Source organism: Miniopterus schreibersii (genome assembly GCF_964146895.1).
Source record: "Miniopterus schreibersii genome assembly, chromosome: 3".
Classification (NCBI taxonomy): domain Eukaryota; kingdom Metazoa; phylum Chordata; class Mammalia; order Chiroptera; family Miniopteridae; genus Miniopterus; species Miniopterus schreibersii.
In genome coordinates this window covers 82,869,245-82,887,760 of record NC_138103.1, presented here as the reverse complement: position 1 = coordinate 82,887,760, position 18,516 = coordinate 82,869,245, and the positions used below count along the sequence as shown (strand labels likewise).

Sequence of the window (18,516 nt, the reverse complement as noted above, 5' to 3'; positions counted from 1 at the left end):
GGAGCTGGCGACTGGGTCTGGGACAGGGCAAGGGGCAGGGACATCGGGCTTCAAGCTGTGCTTGACAACTCAGCAGGACTGAGAGCTAGCGGGTCCCTGGAGAGCTTGACAGTGACCGCCCCCAGGAGCTGGAGAGATTAAGCGAGGGGTGCAAAGACTTAGCGTCTTATTCCTGAAAATAGCTAAGAGAAGATGTCCTCTGCACGCGCTCCCCTCGGCCTTGCTTCACCTACCCGTTCCCCTCACTTGCCCAGCTCTTAATATTCTCTCTGATTAGAGAGACGAGTCGCTGTAGCTTTCTTCTTAGTTGGCATATCAAGCTTTGCCTGTTAGGAGTGGAGAGAGGGCAAGAAAAGGAGGGGAGGGGAGGGGAGCGGAGGGGAGGGGAGAGACGGGGAGAGACCGGGAGAGATGGGGAAAGATGGGGAAGGCAGCAAAGGAAGAGAATTTCAGGGAAACCCACAGAACTTCTGCTGAGACCCTTTCTTCTCTTACCTTGAAACCAAACTCCCAGTGTGATTCATTAGAACGGTGACCACCATTTCCCTAAGGAAAAATCGATCATTTATGTTGCTCGTCCTTCACTGCCCGGATCACCCGGTGCCTCTCCTTTCTCACCAGCTGGGACTCTGTGGAGGCCAAAATGGGGCCCTTCCCCACCCCTCCAGTGTGCCCTGCCCAGCCTGTTTAATAACCAGACTTGGCTCAGCCCTCCTTTTATCTGTAGGACTCCATGGGCGGGGTTCGCCTTTCATACTCACCGTCCCCTCTAGGCTCTCCACACACCTCCCTCTGCCCCAGTGCCCCTCCTCCAAAGACTTGGAGACGTTGATGTAGAGGGTTATGCTTGGAAACAACTGCCAAAGTCACCAGGATCTCTAAAAACTCACACCCTTCTTTGCCACATGGATATAGAGATGGGTCCTTTAATAGAACAGGGCCAGACTGGGCCAGTCATTAAACTGGAGTGGGAAGAGCACAGCCCTAAACGCACACTGAGGCCCTCTTATCAGAAAATTTTTAAAAGCATGGGGTGCATTTCTCTAATATTATTTAGGTGTAGACCTGTAGGGAAGCAGAACAGACAAATTGGTGATTTATGAAGATTTAATGGTCAATGTGTTTCCCCCAGAGGCGGTGTTTGAGTGATAATTCTGCACACTGCATAGAGCGAGGCATAGTAAACAGCGGCCCATGATCCCCTCTCCTAGGTCAGCACTCGGCCTCCACGTACAGACCCTACAAGGGAACGTCTCGCCCTCACCCCTGAAACGTCTCCCGAATGGGAAAACTGAGCTCATTACGTAGGACATACCTTATTATTCTCATTCACTGGCTTTTTTCACCATCAATGTCACCGCAGTTATCAATGAGCATGAGCAAAGAAAGTTGTGAATTTAGATGCTGAGTCCCTAGAGTCAACACATTCAGCAGAGAATCTAATTTTTCCTGATTACTCCAGAGTGATAGTGACACCGAATCCACCGGACCCATTCATTTTGTGATTAGCCACCTCACTGGCAGTCTGGGGTGATAAATTGAGATTATAATTACAAGAAAAATTGTGAAACTGACTGCATTGTTATTTAAGTTTAACTTTTCTCTTTAACTTTCTTGCCCAGTGGAATCGTTCAAAAGGTTTTTAAATGTGGGTGTTTATGTTGAAATAGTTCCAATGGTACATGATCATGCCCTGCACACATAATAAAATAAAAATAAAATCTAATGTGTTTCTGATGTTTTTAGTGTCCCTAGAAAACGACAGGAATCTTGACAACTCCAGTATTAAGATATATGTAAATTTTCAAACTTCTATAGAGGCTTAAACAGCTTTGCTCTAATTTATTTAAAAATGCAATTTAATACTACACCATCAATCATGTAGCAAGCCTGGAAGAACATTGAGATCTTTATTGAATGATACATTTATACAGGAAGGTTCCCTTAAAGCCAACAAGTACTGTGTAAAAGATAGTTATTATCACATTGATGGTAGTGGTGATGATGGTGATGATGGTGATGGTGATGGTGGTGGTGTGGTGGTGGAGGTGGAGGTGGTGACATGCAGTGATGGTGGTGGTGATGATGGTGATGGTGGTGATGATTATGGTGATGGTGGTGCAGTGATGATGGTAGTGGTGATGATGGTGATGGTGAAAGTGGTGGTGTGCAGTGATGGTGATGGTGATGGTGGAGGTGGAGGTGATTGATGGTGGTGGTGGTCATGGTGGTAGAGGTGGAGGTGATGGTGATGGTGGTGATGTGCAGTGATGGTGGTGGTGACAGAAGATGTGGTGATGGAGGAGTATTGGTAATTAGGGTGGTGGAGATAATGGTGTTGTGGTGAGACTGGTGGTGGCATTTGCCACTTTCTATAGTGGTATGAATAAGTCCCCAGCCAAGCCGAGTGAGAGCCAACAAATCATATAGGAATGGAAAGGATGAATTGCTGACCGCCTCCCTGCAACACTTTAGCAAGTTCTCATCATTCCAGCATTTACTTGCAGATCAGATTTCTTGTGACCTCCACATCAAGAGCAGTACTTTTTCTCATTCACCGATAAATCCAGGGGACACTTAAAATTCATTGCATTGAAAAATATCTGAAAAACTGCCACTTCCTTGTTTCTAAGGCATCAGAGGGTGTCCTACTGTTTCCCCCAAAGGAAGTGTTCCCTCTGCTGTGGGAAAACCATGGGAAGCTTCACCCTCAAACTGCAATATGGCAAAGCTTAAAGTGAAAGCTGTTCCTTGCCTGGGTTATAATCTCCTCTACTAGGTCCTAGAACTACAGACCCATTTAGGCTTTTCTTCCAGGCCTCCCTCCACCACCCACCTTTGCTGGATTCATTTTCTAGCCTAGATGGAGTCTCTTAAAATGTCTCTGTCTTTAGTGTTTCTTTGCCACTGAGGAGCCCTCTGAAAGCCAAAGTCGGCTGTTCATTCAGGCGTGCAGAACTGATAGCTTTGTCTGGTGGTCATAACTCCCTGGGGACATTACGTATTCAGAGGCACGCATCACAGGAGGGCTGTGCAATCCTGGCAGCTACACAGCCTGACTTGAAAATTCACCAGGGGATTTTGCCCCTACCCTAAGCTTCCCAAATGCCTTTACATCAAATGGTCTATTCTGTTTTTGTCAGTGTCTCTCTTATGCCTTTTGAAGCCATTCTAATCTTTAATATATTGATTCAGTTGGAAATTGGGGCCCATAAAAAAAGGAAAGGCATTTTCCTATGAGTCTATCCTGAGCTCCACATACAGGGGCAGAGCATTCATGAAGACCGTGCTTCATGTGTCTGCAAAGACCACAGGTTCAATCTCAGCTACACAGTCTCCTCTAAACAGGTGAAGTGGCGAAAGAGCAGGAGGAGAGATCTGCCAGCAGGGACAGCTTTAGCTTAGAAAAGCCACAAATATGACAGGGAGGGAGGCCAAAGCTATAAGTGCATGGTCTACCAAATAATATTGCATTTTATTCTAGCAGGGGGAAAAATGTTTGCTTTATTCTTGAAGTGACATTTTCCATCATATTACAGCTCTGAAGGCAGGTTTTCTTAGGTTCATTCATTCATTCATTCATTCAACAAATAAAGCACTCATCCATCGAGGCCAGGCACTGTCCCAGATGCTGGGGATACCTTCAAAGGTGTCAGCTCACGGAGCTTCTGCTCTCATAAGCAAAGGCAGGTAATACGCAAGGTAAACAACAGAACAAGCTCACCAACAAAGTAATAGCACATGGTGTTGGGCATGATGAAGAAAATAAATGGTAATGAGGTAGAGGATGCCAGCTGGGCAGGGTTACTTTAATTGACAAGGTCAAGGAGGAGACGTTTGTGCCAAAACTTAACCGCCAGCAGGAAGAGGCAGTCCAGAGTCTGGGGGAAGGGAGTTCCAGCAGCATGGATCAGCAAGTACAACATCCCTGAAGCAAAATAGACTTGGCAGGCTTGAGCGAGGAAAGCGGGCCAGCATAGCTAGGGCTCCCTGAACAAGGGAAGAAGATTGGGAGACGCTTCAGAAAGTTAGGCAGAGGCCAGATTGCTCGGAGCCTCATAGACCATAAGGAGCTTGGCTTTTACCATAATCCAATTTGTCTAACAAGATGATTGCTCAGCTCTTGGGAACAGGATGGACAGAGGATCAGGTTTGGGCAGAGTGGAAGCTGGGCCCTCAAGGGGGATTCTGTAGCATCAGTCCAGGCAAGGGATGGTGACTTCCATGGTCATACAGAGACGGGAGTGGTGTGTGTTCAACCAGAGTCTATCTGAGTGGTGTTTAAAGTTGAAAATAGGCTCTCAGCCCTATTTTACTTCTCAAGTAAAATTTCCCAAGCGGAGTTTTATTGTACAGCTATTATGTGCTTTTTAGTAATAATCACAGGTGAGATGACAGGTCATGCTGACTGGCCTGTCTCTATGACAGAAGAGATGGTGTGTCATCCTATTTCATTATCCCATAGATACTGGAAGCAAAAGATAAGCCCTTCTTTATTTCTAGACTGTTTTATACCCCAAAGAAACTCTACAAAAAACATTTCAAATACTTGATTTAATCATGACTTTATAGTTTCTATGAAGGGAGTGGTGTTCCCGGCCCTTGCTCTGGGCATATGACGTGAGCCTCAAGGGTTCCCAGTGAGGAAGTGGGCAAATGAGTACCCTACCCAGGCCTTTGGAAGCTGCTGGTAACTGGGAGAGACTTTCCTTCCTTTTAACTAGACCTCAGGCTGATCTCAGGACAGTGGGGGGCTCCAGTCTGTCTAACAGGATGCCACAGCCACAGCCACGCAGACACGCAGGGCACTCACAGGTGGTGCTTCCTGCCTGGCCTTCCGGCCTTCGAGAAGTGAACAGTCTGAAACATGACCCAGCACTTCTGTGAACTCAAATTAGAAATTTCATTCTTGTCACTCTCCTGCTAAAAACTAAGGTGCTGGTACAGATTCCGGCATGCTTCAGTGCAAGTGACAAGCCTTTATTATCTGCCAGTTTCCACCAGAAAAGAAGGCCATAAAACTTGCAAAATGACCATCTGTTTGCCGCACCTGCTCTGACCCTGTCTGCTATCTGAACGTTATTGCAGGAGGCTGACATGCTATGAGGATTTTATAGAAGAACTCTGCTTCTTTCTTAATATTTGTATGCAAAGTGAGGTGTTCAGGGCCAGAGAATGTCTTCCACTTGGAAGGGTCCACGGAAAACCAAGCTTGTTAGGGCAAGAACTTGCCTCGATAACATTAGTTCTCCATTCGAAATCTTGCTCTCTTTGCTAATACGTTTGTTTCCCTTTGCTTTCAGCTCAAAATACTGGAATTTCAACTTTGTATAGGAATTCATATGGTGCGCCCACTGAAGACATCAAACATAACCAGGTAAAAGAGATACAGAACGTTGGTAGTTAACCTATCTCACATGGATAAAGAACAGTAATAAAAGAAAGTATGGTTCCCTGCTGTTCTTCCTCAGACGTCAGCCAGCATCCATGTGGCTGGTGGAAGTCCCTAGAACAGCCTCAGATTTGGAAAGCCTTAGATTTCACCACAGCCACACACTTTGTTTTGTGGTAGAATGCAAGTTTCCTACTATGATGCAAAACTAAAAGGAAAGAAGGCAAGCCCCAGGGACACAAGTGTAAGATGCTGGTTACTAGACAAATTGTCTAATTATTAGGCAGGGAATTAAGTAGCTCCTATAACCCAGCCAACTCTCATTCAGAAGAAAGCATTCATTATGAGTAATAGTTACTGATAAGATAGACATATCAGCTTCAATATGAACAACTAAATAGAATACATTTTAAAGTACCTTGCAACTCAAAGTTTAGTTGAAGGACCAGCAGCCCAACATCACGGGGAGCTTGTTAGAAATGCAGAGGATATTCTTCTGTGTCCCAACCCCCAACCAAGAGGTCGTTTACATCAGACTCACATTTTATCAAGATGTCCAGGTGATTTTGGGGTCTATTCAGGTTTAAGGAGCTGATCTAACTTTGTGTGTATGTGTTTTTTCTGGCAAACATTCACCGAAGCCCTTTTTCTCCGTGGTTCTATGGGGACTATAAAAGCCAAAAGGGACAGCCCCTGCCCCTTCATTAATGGGAAAATTCATATTTTTCTCCCCTCTTTGGCAGTCATCTTGGAAAGAATAGTATTCCTTGTAGCTGTTGGCTACTAATACCCATTGCTGGAACTAGCTTCTTGCTGAGGCTCTAGATTCCTCTCGTGCATCAGGAAATTTGAGCTGAAAGGATGAAGCTGACACCTGTTTGCTTGATCACAGTGTCCAGATGAAAGCCAACGTGGAAGGGCAGTGGGCTGTTTTGAACATTTCTCAACACCCAGCAGGGCAGCATCTCTAAAAAGGAAAGCGACCCCCTTCTAGCAGGTAGAATGTCCTGGGCAGGACCATTTCTAAGGGAAGAAGTAGGAGGACATGAGAAGTATCTCCTAGACCTGAAATTATTTTTTGCTCTAATCAACCATTAACAGTAGAAGTGAGAGTAGGTAGAGGAGTTATCCTTTTGCCCTCAATTTTCCAGTTCATGCACAGCCACTCCTGAAACATCTGGTGTTGTTTGCAACCCCTGATGACTGCCCGGACCCTCCAGGCTGCCTGACACATTGCTAACATCTACTCGGCCTCCCTCAGTTCTAGTTGTTGCTAAAAGCAAAAAATCCAGTGAATAAATTGAATAAATAAGTCGGGGTATGGGCTCTAGAGGAGAGATCACCAGGGGTTGCTTCCAATTATTCACATGTCAACATGCCTGCCTAAGCATAGCAGAAAATAGAAACAAAATGTACTGGAAATGCCAACTCTGTTTATGGAAAGCAATCCTTTTTCCTTTAGCAAATATCAGGTACTGTGAGTAAACTGTTCCCAGCTTTTAAAGATATTTGTAGGATGTAATAGGACCCTGATTTGCATCCAAGAGAAGACTGGTCTTTAAGTTAGGTAGCTCAAGAGAAGTTTGTCACCAGAATCAGCTTATTCTGTACCAGCCCTTCTCTCATGGAATTCTGCTATTGTTGGCAATGAAGAAATGCCCTGCTGTGGCCCAGAGGTCCTCGGCATCTTACAGTGTGGCTGTAGGAGGTTCCAAAGGACTACTTGCAATCTAGATTTAGAGGACAGTCCATAATGGTTCTAGGGGCACATTCTTTTCACCTAAGCCTCTTCTGAGCACTTAAACAAATTAGAATTAATGTGCCAATGTGGCATCTCTACTGCAAGAGAGAGCACAGCCTACTGTAGCCTTTTCCACAGGGTGCCCCAGAATGTACTCCTCTCAGCCTCTGTGTGAACATCAAGGCCACAGTGTCTCAGGTGAATGCTGCTGAAACCCAGCAGGGGTGGATACCAAGCCCTGCACCACTTGTCAGCCCAGGGAAGATGCTGTCAGCAGGCCACTGGCAGAGCTGAGTCCTGTGGCCATAGCTTAATGTGATCATTACTCCCTGAGCAGGTCCAGCAAAGGGAAGGAGGCAATTAGATTGTTATGCCATTCTAGTATCAAGAAACATTTTAAAATGTCAACCAAAGAAAATTGTTGTTTTTCCTTAAAAATTTTCAAGGAGATCATTATGACACGTCAGTGAACTTGAGAAGAGAATAAGGTGTTTTACTTATTTCAGACTTTGTTACTGGAATAAACATTGGCTGTACCTGCAGTGCCCATTTGGGAACTGAATTAAGTTTCACCATCCTAACCATTTGAAAGGAGAGACAGTCTGGCTCTCTTCCAGTTGGGTGGGTCTAGAGACCACCTCATAGACTTCATTCACAATTTGGATTCTCTGGCCACGTGGGCATGGCCGACCATTCCAGATGGAATGTTCTTATTTGGGGAACTTTTCTGAGCCAAACGTGACCTCACGATCTCTCAGCTGGTAAAAATCCAGCTTGAACAATTTAACCAGGAGGGATGCTCTGGGTTCATTCAGTTGCAGTGTCAAAGCTTGTCCTCTGCTGAGCATTCTAGGCTCCTGAGTGTCCTAGTCACCAACCAGGCTTCAAGAGCTTCACAGAGGTGGCTGGACAGCGACTCATCTCAGAGAAGAAGTGATTCCCTAATGGAAACTGGTTTCAGGTTGATCCATGAAATAAGGCAAAAAACAATGAGCTGAGAATGGGCAACAGCAATGCATGGACCAGTGAGGTAGGGGGCTGGGCAACAGTTGTGACCCAGGCTTTCCATGACTCAGAGGAAAAAGAGCCAGGTTGCCACTCAGCTGTGACTCTCCCCATGTGACTGCCTGGAACTCCAGTCTCATTTTTCAGTGAATTCCAAGCTTCTAGGAAAAATAACCATTAATGTGAAATAAGGTTTGTGATCCTTGGTTTTTATGTTTGGAGTCAACAGGTTACAGGGATCATTTTAAGGGTTAACTACTCAAACACTCCAAAAATTCTCCTGAACTTCTAGCAATCCATTCCATCCTTATAAAGAAAAGTAGCATACTGAGGTGTATATATCCAGATAGCAACAGAATTTTTGTTCATAAACTAGAAACAAAGGGATTTGGTGTTTTGATTCAAATTATTACTGATGACAACAGAACAGCATCTGGAGTTCCTACTTGGTTTCCTCAGTCTCACTGCCAAGTGGGCAGGACAGAAAAAATTGTCCCCAGAAATGAGGAAATTGACATTCCAGGTGGATAAGGTTTGCCTTTGGTCACCCAGCTAGGAAGAGGTAAAGACTCCAACGCCCTTCTCCTGCCTTCTTATCTCGTTTTCCCTGCTCTATACCAATGATTCTCTAATTTGAGCATGAGTCAGACACGAGGGAGGGAGGGAGGGAGGGAGGGAGGGAGGGAGGGAGGGAGGGAGGGAGGGAGGGAGGGAGGGAGGGAGGGGATATAGAGAGATATAAACATACATGCATACATATATGTTTATGACTATTTGAAAATTAAACAAAGAAGACTCTGTTAAATATTGAATATAGTGCCCACTGAAATAGGAACACAGTAAATTCTAGTTCCCTTCTGGTACAATCTTTTCAAACCCCCCAGTCCTAACCCTTCATGTGCTCAGTGCTTGGGTGGCAGCACAGTGTTGGAGTGGTGAAGCTCAACATCAGCACACAGCTCTTCAAAGAACAGCAGAGTGCACCTTAGCGTGTCCAAGTCACTTGGTAGACCTGGTCTTAGCAACATTTAATTGTACATGTTGCAGATCAGTTCCAAATGTCCTCTCATAGCCAGGCTCTTAGGCTAACAAATGTCTACGGCCTGTGCACTTGCACAGGTAGACAGAAACCTCATTCATTCAACCACCCCTCACTAGAAGTGGGGCAGGTCCTGGACGGCAGCTGTGATGAAGCTCACCCTTCTTTGAAGAACAGGTTGATTACTAGTATAAATCAATTACATATAAGAGGGAGTTTCATGTACTTGAGAGAAGAGTTATGTGCAGGCCATTAGAAGCATTCATTTACACACAACGTGCTAATTACAAATCATTATCTATTAACTAAGACCAATTTCTAGAGGATGTTTCCATGCTGAACCTTAGTTAAATTAATGGGGAATTACTGAATTGGCTTGAAAGTGATGAAACTGTGTTTCTTTAAGAGTGTTTTATCATTCACAGCAGGCCTCCTCCCTGATTATTGCACATGAGCAGAGCTTTGTGCATGCCTGTGTGCACTGGCTGTGGGGCTGGCCCTCTCCCCACGCCTTGGGAGGCTTTGCTCACTTCAGGGGCTTGGTCTTGGAAAGGGACCCCAGAAGGGAAGGGGATAGCTAGACACCCCCCCCACACACACACACACACACAAATGCTAATTACCAGCCTGTGCACACGCCAAGCAGAGGGAACTAATTCTTGACTTCAGATATCTTGAAGGCTCCTGTGATACCTTTAACCTTTAAGGTCCCCTAAATCAGACAAGAGTGCAAACGGGGAGCAGTGGGCTGGGGACACCAGGCAATTCTGAAGATTCCTCCCCACTAACCAAAGGCTTCAGAATTCCATAGCTTTCTCAAGTTCCATCAGGTCTTAATTGAACCAAGTTAGAAACATTTTGGTCCTCCAGAGCATATAATATTTGGAGTGGATTCTCTCTTTTCATTATGTGCTTTTCTGTGTATCTTTCTAAGGCTGTGGCATCTGGTCACGTAGGCAGGTGTGATGGAATGGCCCCACTACCAGGAAGCCTGTTCCTCCTGAGAAGTACTGATCACAGACCTCTGCCCTGGCAGGAGGATGCCTGAGTGATCATGAGACCTTGTACATCTCCACTGTCTCTTTGTCTGGGGTTGCCAAACCTACGTATAACAGAGAAAATGCAGGGAGGAGGAAAATCAGCTACTGTGCCCTATAGCGTCTCGTGTATACCTCTAACTTAAAAAGCTTATCTAGTAAAATGCTTTAGCTGCTGTGGCAATATGGCAGTTCCTCAAGAAGTTAAACAGGCCTGGCTGGGCGTGGCTCAGCGGTTGAGCACCACCCGGGATTCAGGAGATTGAGGTTCGATTCCCAGTCAGGCCACATGACCAGGTTGCAGGCTTGATCCCCAGTCGGGGGCGTGCAGGAGGCAGCCGATCAGTGACTCGTTCACCACTGATGTTTCTCTCTCTCTCCCTCTCTCTGAAATCAACAAAGATATATTTTTTAAAAAGTTAAACAGAATCACCACAAGATCCAGCAATTCCATTTCTAGGTACCAAAAAAACTTGAAAGAAAGGACTCAGACAGATACTGGTACACGTGTTCATTGCAGCACTATTCACAATAGTCCAAATATGGAAACAACCCAAGTGTCCATCCACAGGTGACGGGATAAACAAAGGTGGTATCTCCATCCCTGGAATACTCCTCAGCCTTAAAACAAGGAAATCCTGTCACATGCTACATCATGGATGAACTTTAAGGCCATTATGCCTAGTGAAAGAAGCCAGGCACAAAAGGACAACTAGTATATGAGTCCACTTTTATGAGGTATCTAGGATATTGAAATTCATAGAGACAGAAAGTAGAATGGTAGTGGCCATGGGTTAGGGGAGGGGGGAGGGGGAGTTATGCTTAGTGGGGACAGAGTTTCGGTTGGGGGTAATGAAAGTTCAGGAAATGGATGGTGGTGATGGTTGTACAATACTGTGAATGTACTTAATGCCACTGAATTATACACTTAAAAATGGTTAAAATGGTAAATTTCATGTTAAGTATATTTTACCCCAATAATAATTTTTCAAAAAAGATGATCTAGAATGGTAGTGTGTGGACCCTGTAACCAATTCTTTTTTAAAGAAGGGAAATCAGTAGTTGGCGGTATTGGGGACATGCCATGCTGGTGAATGCTAGGTAACTCACAGCCTTGACTTTGAGGAAGGGCAGAGTGCCTTGACCATGGAGGAGGCTGGATCAGGGAGAAACGAACTAACCCAGGTGGGTCTTCTCTCCCGTGCAGGTTTCAGCACAGCCAGTCCCCCAGGAGCCCAGCAGAAAAGATTACGAGACCTACCAGCCGTTTCAGAATGCCACGAGAAATTACGACGAGTCCTTCTTCGAGGACCAGGTCCACCATCGCCCTCCAGCCAGCGAGTACACCATGCACCTGGGCCTCAAGTCCACCGGCAACTATGTCGACTTCTACTCGGCTGCCCGGCCCTACAGCGAACTGAACTATGAAACGAGCCACTACCCCGCCTCGCCCGACTCCTGGGTGTGAGGCGGGCGGCACCAGGCGCTCCGGGAACAGTGCATGTGCATGCATACCACGAGACATTGCTTTTTTTTCATTTCTTCCCTGCAAATTTAGTTCGCTAAAGCCTGTTCCGTAGGAAGGCTGTGATAACCGGTAAGGAAACCTTGAGAGCTATTTTAGACAGCTAAGTGAGTCGGAAGGTAACTTGGACGTCAATAGAGAGCTAAAGCGACCCTAAAGCTGGCATCGCGGGACACCTTTCTAGCGCCAGCTGTAGGGCATGAGAAGTGCTGTGCAAGGAATGTGGCTGCAGAAGGCACAGCAGGTGGCCGGGCGGGGCCGGGGACGCGAAGGTGATAAGCACAGAGGCAGGCAGCGAGGGTCACACGCTTCAGAGGGACGGCTTCTCACGCTTTCTTTACTCTCGTCATCCGTTGTGATTCTAGGCTTCCGGTTGCATTGGGTTCCTCTGTACAGCAAGGTGTTTCTTGCCTTTTGTTAATGCATTGTTGTAAAGTATTTGATGTACATTACAGATTAAAGAAGAGAAGCGCGTTGTGTATATTACACCGATGCCGCAGTGTTTCCTCATCTATGGTTCTAAATATTGCTTCAATCTCAGACTTTTGAAAGATGTATGGATTTCCAGTTCTTCTTTTCTTTTCTTTCTCTCAGTATGTTTTAACAAAACAGAACAAAACAAAAAAAATGGGAAAAAAAGGAATATTTAGCAGTATTGTTCGTTCTGATATGTGAACTTGTTTGTGGCAACTAAGCAAGGCATTCAGCAGTTTCTGACAATTAACACACATCATTCCACACTCCTTGTCAACAAAGTGCTTTTTCACTGCCTAAAATTTTAGATGTAGATATTTGAAATAGATTTTTTTCATTTATACCAATTTTCTTTATGATGATACAGTGTTAAAAGAAAATAAATTACAATTGATCTGTCATCCATATTTGCTAAGAATGTCTATTTCCAAGGACCTATCTTACAAAATACACATTCTTGCTCGTGCGTCTGTGCGTGTGTGGGTGTGTGTATGTCCACGTGTGTATAAAAACGACCTGTGTGAGATTTTATTTTGACAGAAGCGATTTCATTGCTGTTCATCTTGTACAAACTTTGTTTTTGGTTTTTAGTGTAAATGTACATCAGTTTGTTCCTTTCGTACTCTATCTATTCTTCTGACCATCTAGTGACTCAGGATATTAGGCCAGTTGAAGTGAAGTTATAGGATTTTCACACATTCACACATTCTCGGATACCAACTCTTTCTACAGGTCCATTTCCCTCCATGTTTTATGCCCTCAGAACACGATAAACCATGGCCAACTCAATAATTTCACTTTGGGGCCAATTACTTGAAGTATCCACAGAAAATGTAAACTGCTCGCCTTATTACTCCCCAAACGTTTTTGTTCATGTGGCAGGGAGCAGTAGACAATGATGGGTTAGAGTATTAAAACTGAACTTGAAGCGAATGTTAGGATAGTGGTTAACAGAGCTAAGAATTAAGACTAACCATTTAAAAGAACACGGGCTGTGGGTAAATTAGCTTTGCTCTTTAGATGCAAGTGACTGAGGCCAATAGGTGCCTAGTAAATGTTAACTGTTCTTGGAAAAAATAAAAAATTAAATAACAAAAGAAATTGGCTGCCATCTTCCTTTAAAACTTGTTCCCCTTCACTCTCCAGAGTTTAATTCAGCTCAAAGTCTAAAATCACTGTTTCCTCCAAATTTAAAAGCAACCAAAAGATTCTTTGGTTCATGCATATTTTTGTGAATGAAAAGCTAATTTCCAGAATACAGCAGTTGACAGAAATTTCCATATGAATTGTACTACAAATTACCTACACGCTGGACCCTGTTGGGCTGTTTACTATAGGACTCTACGTTTCTGGATTCCCTCCCAGGAATGCTTCAGTCTCTAGAGAAAGAGATAAATATGTAGCATCAAGCACAATGTTTCTACTTCATCCTTGTCATAGAATGAAATAGCGAAGTTCATTGTGGTAGAGATTGTGGTATAGACGTTACTGTCAATAACCGAATAGCTGGTTTACCTTGTCCAAAATTAACAATAGGACATGTTCCCTAGTTTGAGTTGTGGAGAGGGAAATTAATGCATGTGTTAAAAATTCCCTCTCCTGGCAGGAACTTCACATTTCCTTTATGATTCTGAGTGTGTGCATGCCTTACATTTGCAACCCTTGAAGGCCAGGATGTCTCTGCTGCCTGTGATACTTTGCGAGCATTGTGCCAGGCTGGGATGGACTAATTCAGCCTGGAGCCTTTGGCATCAGAGGTAGAGGTAGAAGAAACATAAGTACATAATTACTGCCTTCTCTGAGCCACAACTCCCAGCCCACACCTCCTGAGGAACTCATTGACATCAGTCCCTACGTCCTGCTGAAGACAAAGAGCACCTAAGAGCATTTGTGGCAAATGACACATTGCTACAAATGAATAGCTCCAGCTTCCAATTGCCAGATGTCCAAGGACAGGTGCTATAGTGGGTTGGCAAACAACTGCTTTACTGGCCCAGACCCATTCATGAGCTCCATTAGGGAAATATCCCAACCAGATATTCTGTTCACTCAAGACTTAAGATCGGAAGGACAGCCTTACTTACTTGCTCAAGAAATTGTAACTCTTAAAAAAAAAAAAAAAAAAGGCTCTTGGAGATAACAGACCTGGTGCCAGAGTGTGCTTGTGGCATCAAGTGTGCTGTTAGGACCTGGGAAGAAATGGCTGCTCAACTATGTTATGAAATGGGCACGAATGGACACAGAAAATTATATTTTTAAATGGTTCTATTTTGTTTTAGACTGCTCTAGAGATGCCTAAAAAGTCAGAGTGGAGACTGGCAGTCCCTTTTAGGTAGAGGTTCATTGGGAGTTCAAAGTCACTAGCTCAGTTACTAGGTTATTGTAAGCAACTTTATGCAATTAATTTTGACCTTAGTAAAAGTTGAGATAGCTGACTAGATTATAGCTGACTAAGTGGTAAAGAGAACAGATATTTTAAAAAATAATAGGACTAGAGCAAGAACTCTTCATATTTGTTAATGTGTAAACATAGATAGTATTTCATTGAGGTTGCCAGATTCAGCAAATGAAAATGCTAGACATCCAGTTAAAATTAAATTTTAGTGAAACAGCCCATATTTTTAAAATATAAGTATGTCCCATGCAATATTGGAACATTTTCACACTAGAAATTATTTTTATTGTTTTCTAAAATCCAAATTTAACTCAAATTTTCCTGTATTTTACCTGGCAGCCCTTCAGTTAACCTATATTTTTGCATTATTTTTCTAAGCAGTAATGCTTTATAGAAAAAGTAAAAATCAATTCAAGAATTCATTACTTGATTAGCCTCAATTATCATACTACACTCAGCCAACAGGCCGAGAAGCAATTCAATTAATGTAGATGTGGCATATATGGTGGAAATATGGGGGTAGGACCCAGAAGCCCTGATTGGGTAAGCTAGGTAACTTCTGGATCTCTCTTTCCCTGTTGGTAAATTGGGGGAAATAATGCCATCTGGCAGTTTTTGTGAAGATCAGATGACTTTTATGACCAGTGTTATACTGGTGAACATTTAACAACTGACTCAAAGAAAAAAACTCTTGGTTTATAGCATTTGCCAATTTCTGTGCTGTCAGTGCACACACCATTTTCAAGCTACCAATATGATGTTAGTGATTCAGCATTAGAAGTGATGCTCAGTAACAGACCAATATTCTCTTTCCAGGATACAGATAAAATAGACATAAATAACTTCAAGAGCATAGGTAATAGTAAAATGCAGTGAAATAATTAGGTTGTGATGGGTTCTGAGTATTTGTTACCTTTATTTTCACTATAATTCCTTTCATTGTAAGTTTATATAATTTAATACTTAATAATGGCTGCATTTAACAACCAGCTTGCAAATTTCTGGAAACTTAACAATCAGCACTTGCAAGCTGATAAAGGCCAGCACTAGCCTTTGTAAACTGCCATACAAATGTGTAATTAAGATTCACTCATTCGACCCACATTTACAGAAGTTATCCTGTAAAAGGAACAATACAAAAATTCTTGGAAAACACATATAACAAGGAAAACAGTGCTGTTTATAAACACTGGTAGCTTTCTAAGGTGGCAGGTCAGGTCCATGTGAAGGAAACTGTTTTCTAAGGGGTGGAGGGTAGTGCTGGCCGTCACCCACTGAGCCCAGAATAGCCCAAAGCAGGGGAAGGCAGCCATACAAATGACCTATACTGCATATTTTATTTTAGAAAAATGAAGAAGCAGAACACTGGTTGCAAACTTGGTTGTGTTGAGGCCATGGTTCCTTTGTCCCAACGGTAATGTTGCACAGTTGCTTCTGGCAGCTTCAAGTAAAACCCTGGTGTGTATTAGTTTCCTATGGCCATTATAACAAATTGTCACCAATATAATGGCTTAAAAAGCCAGAAATTGAGTAGCTCTGTAGGTCAGACATCTAAGATGGGCCAGCAGAGTTGTGTTCCTTCGGGGCTTTAGGGGAGAATTTGCTTCTTTCATCTTTCCAGTTTCTACAGGCCACCTGTATTCATTGGAACCATATTTAAGGCCAGCAAGGTAGCATCTTCAATCGAATCTCTCCCCCACTCCTTCAGCCTCCTGCTTCCCTCTTTTCTCTCATAAGGACCCATGTAATACATTGACAATCTCCCCATCTCAAGCTCCTTAGTGTAATCACACCTGCAAAGTCAGTTTTGCCAGGTAAGGTAACGTGTTCACCAGGCCTGGGGATTAGGATGTGGACATCTTGGGGGGGGGGGGGGCTCCATTCTGTCTACCATGTCTGGCTTTTGCTATAGCATTATCATAGAGTCCAGGCAAAAAACAGTCTTAAAATAGTTTTTTGCTCTATCTATATCTAACTTCCTAGCATAAGGCCCTAAAATAACCTAGCTTATATTAAATTCTTTTGGGGGTGAGAATAAAACTCATTTTTTCCTATAGTAGTACTCTTCAAGAGTCTCTGAACAGGTGGCAATTTTCATACATATTTCTGATTAAAATTTTTTCCTGAATTTATTTATGTTGATAATATTTATGCATCTTGAGGTGGGGGCAAGAAAAGATTAAATACACATGAAACAAAAGGAATAGGAAGTGGAAGGAATATGTGTAACAAAAGGTCAAGTGTTTGAAAATTTTTTCAATTTTATTGAGGTATAATTGACACATGAGATTGTAGGATATTTAAAGTGTACAATGTGGTCATTTGATATACGAATACATTGTGAAAGCATTCCCCCATCCAGTTAACTAGCATAGCTTAGGTTAAACTCTACTCAATAACTGGAATTACAATCATAATGCGGGTCCTTCTATTTTTAAATCTCATACAAAGAAATTGGTTTCTTTGGCAGAGGTGGATGGAAGTTCCCAATATGGGTGGGAGTCAAAGTATAAATGTCCAGAGGGGACACCTGAAGACTGAGACTCTCTAAGGGAAGGCGGTGAGAAGCTGTTCTCATAGTGCCCCAGCTAATCCCACCCCCTCACCATTCACAGTGGCCCACACCTTCTGAATTGAGTCACGATTCTGAGGTCTCATTCTGGCTTTGCCTCATGGCCCTGCCACCTCATGTCTCATCACTTCCTTGAAAGACAGTCATAACTTTCAGAGATAGAGAAATGTGTCAACAAAGAAGGGCACATGCTTTGCTCAGTCAGCACCAAAGTGTGGAACAGATTGTTTGGGGCTGAAATATGACCCCCAAATCCACCTATTGAAGCCCTAATCCCCAGTTTTGAAGATAGGATTGTTTAAAAGGTTATGAAGTCAAATAAGGTCATTAGGGACAACCCTAGTCCAGTAGGACTGCTGTTCTTAAAACAGGAAAAGCTTAGATAGAACACGGGCATGCACAGAGGAAAGATGATGCGAAGACATAGGGAGATGAAAACCTACAAGCCAAGAAGAGAAGCCTCAGAATAAACCAGCTCTGCTTACACCATGATCTAGAAATCCCAGCCTCCAGAACTGTGAGGAAATAGAAATAGATTTCTGTTGTTTAAGCCACCTGGTCTGTGCTACTTTATTACGGCAGCCAAAGTAGCCACATAAAATTGTATTTAAAGCACTGATGACCACCCATCTTGAGGCCATTTAGAAGACATCAGAAAGATCCCAGCCTCCAAACTGGGCTTTATGATGCTCCCCCAAACATCACAGCCTGACGCAGCCCATGTCCTTGCTGAGAAAATAGGCCAGTGAGGTCACTGATGCTCCCCACCCACTGCCCAGGTGAGTGCCAAGTGGATGGCATCCCTGTCTCTTCCCTTCCCTTTCCACTCCACCTCTGTGCTAAGCTTTCCATTAGGTCTCAACCCTCTTTTAAAAATCATGTCTTTCCTGGTGATCCCATGAGCTTAGTGAAATTTCTCTCTAGTCTCATTTGGGGTACAGAAATTCAGCAATCTGATCAATGTGATAAAGAATATACTTTTTAAAATGTGGTAACAAAGTGCCTTAACTTTGTGAACTGAGTTGAATAGTGTCCCCAAAATTCATGTTCATCTGAAGCTCTTAATGTAACCTTATTTAAAAGTAGGGTCTTCGAAGATGTAATCAAAGTAAGGATCAAGATGACGTCAAACGAAATTAGGAATCCAATAAGCATGTCCTTTTAAAAGAAACACAGAGAAGAAGGCCAGGTGAAGATGCAGACAGAGATTGGAGTGATGCACCCACAAGCCAAAGAATGCCTATAGCCTCAAAACTTAAGGAGACGTGAAATAAATTCTTCCTCAGAGCATCCAGAAGGAACCAACCCTACCAACACCTAGATTTCTAACTCTAGC

The 18,516-nt window shown here is 43.4% G+C and overlaps 1 protein-coding gene across 3 annotated transcripts in view; it reads left to right on the top strand.

Annotated features, from left to right (window-relative positions):
* CTNND2 (catenin delta 2) overlaps positions 1 to 12,614 on the top strand; it is a 688,120-nt gene extending 675,506 nt beyond the window's left edge. For all 3 annotated transcript variants that reach the window (XM_081131846.1, XM_081131845.1, XM_081131844.1), the window contains 2 exons: positions 5,304 to 5,377; positions 11,422 to 12,614. In XM_081131846.1, the coding sequence (XP_080987972.1) occupies positions 5,304 to 5,377; positions 11,422 to 11,682 (335 nt within the window). In that variant the 3' untranslated portion in view covers positions 11,683 to 12,614. The remainder of the gene's footprint in view (positions 1 to 5,303; positions 5,378 to 11,421) is intronic.
* Positions 12,615 to 18,516: the final 5,902 nt, after the last annotated feature.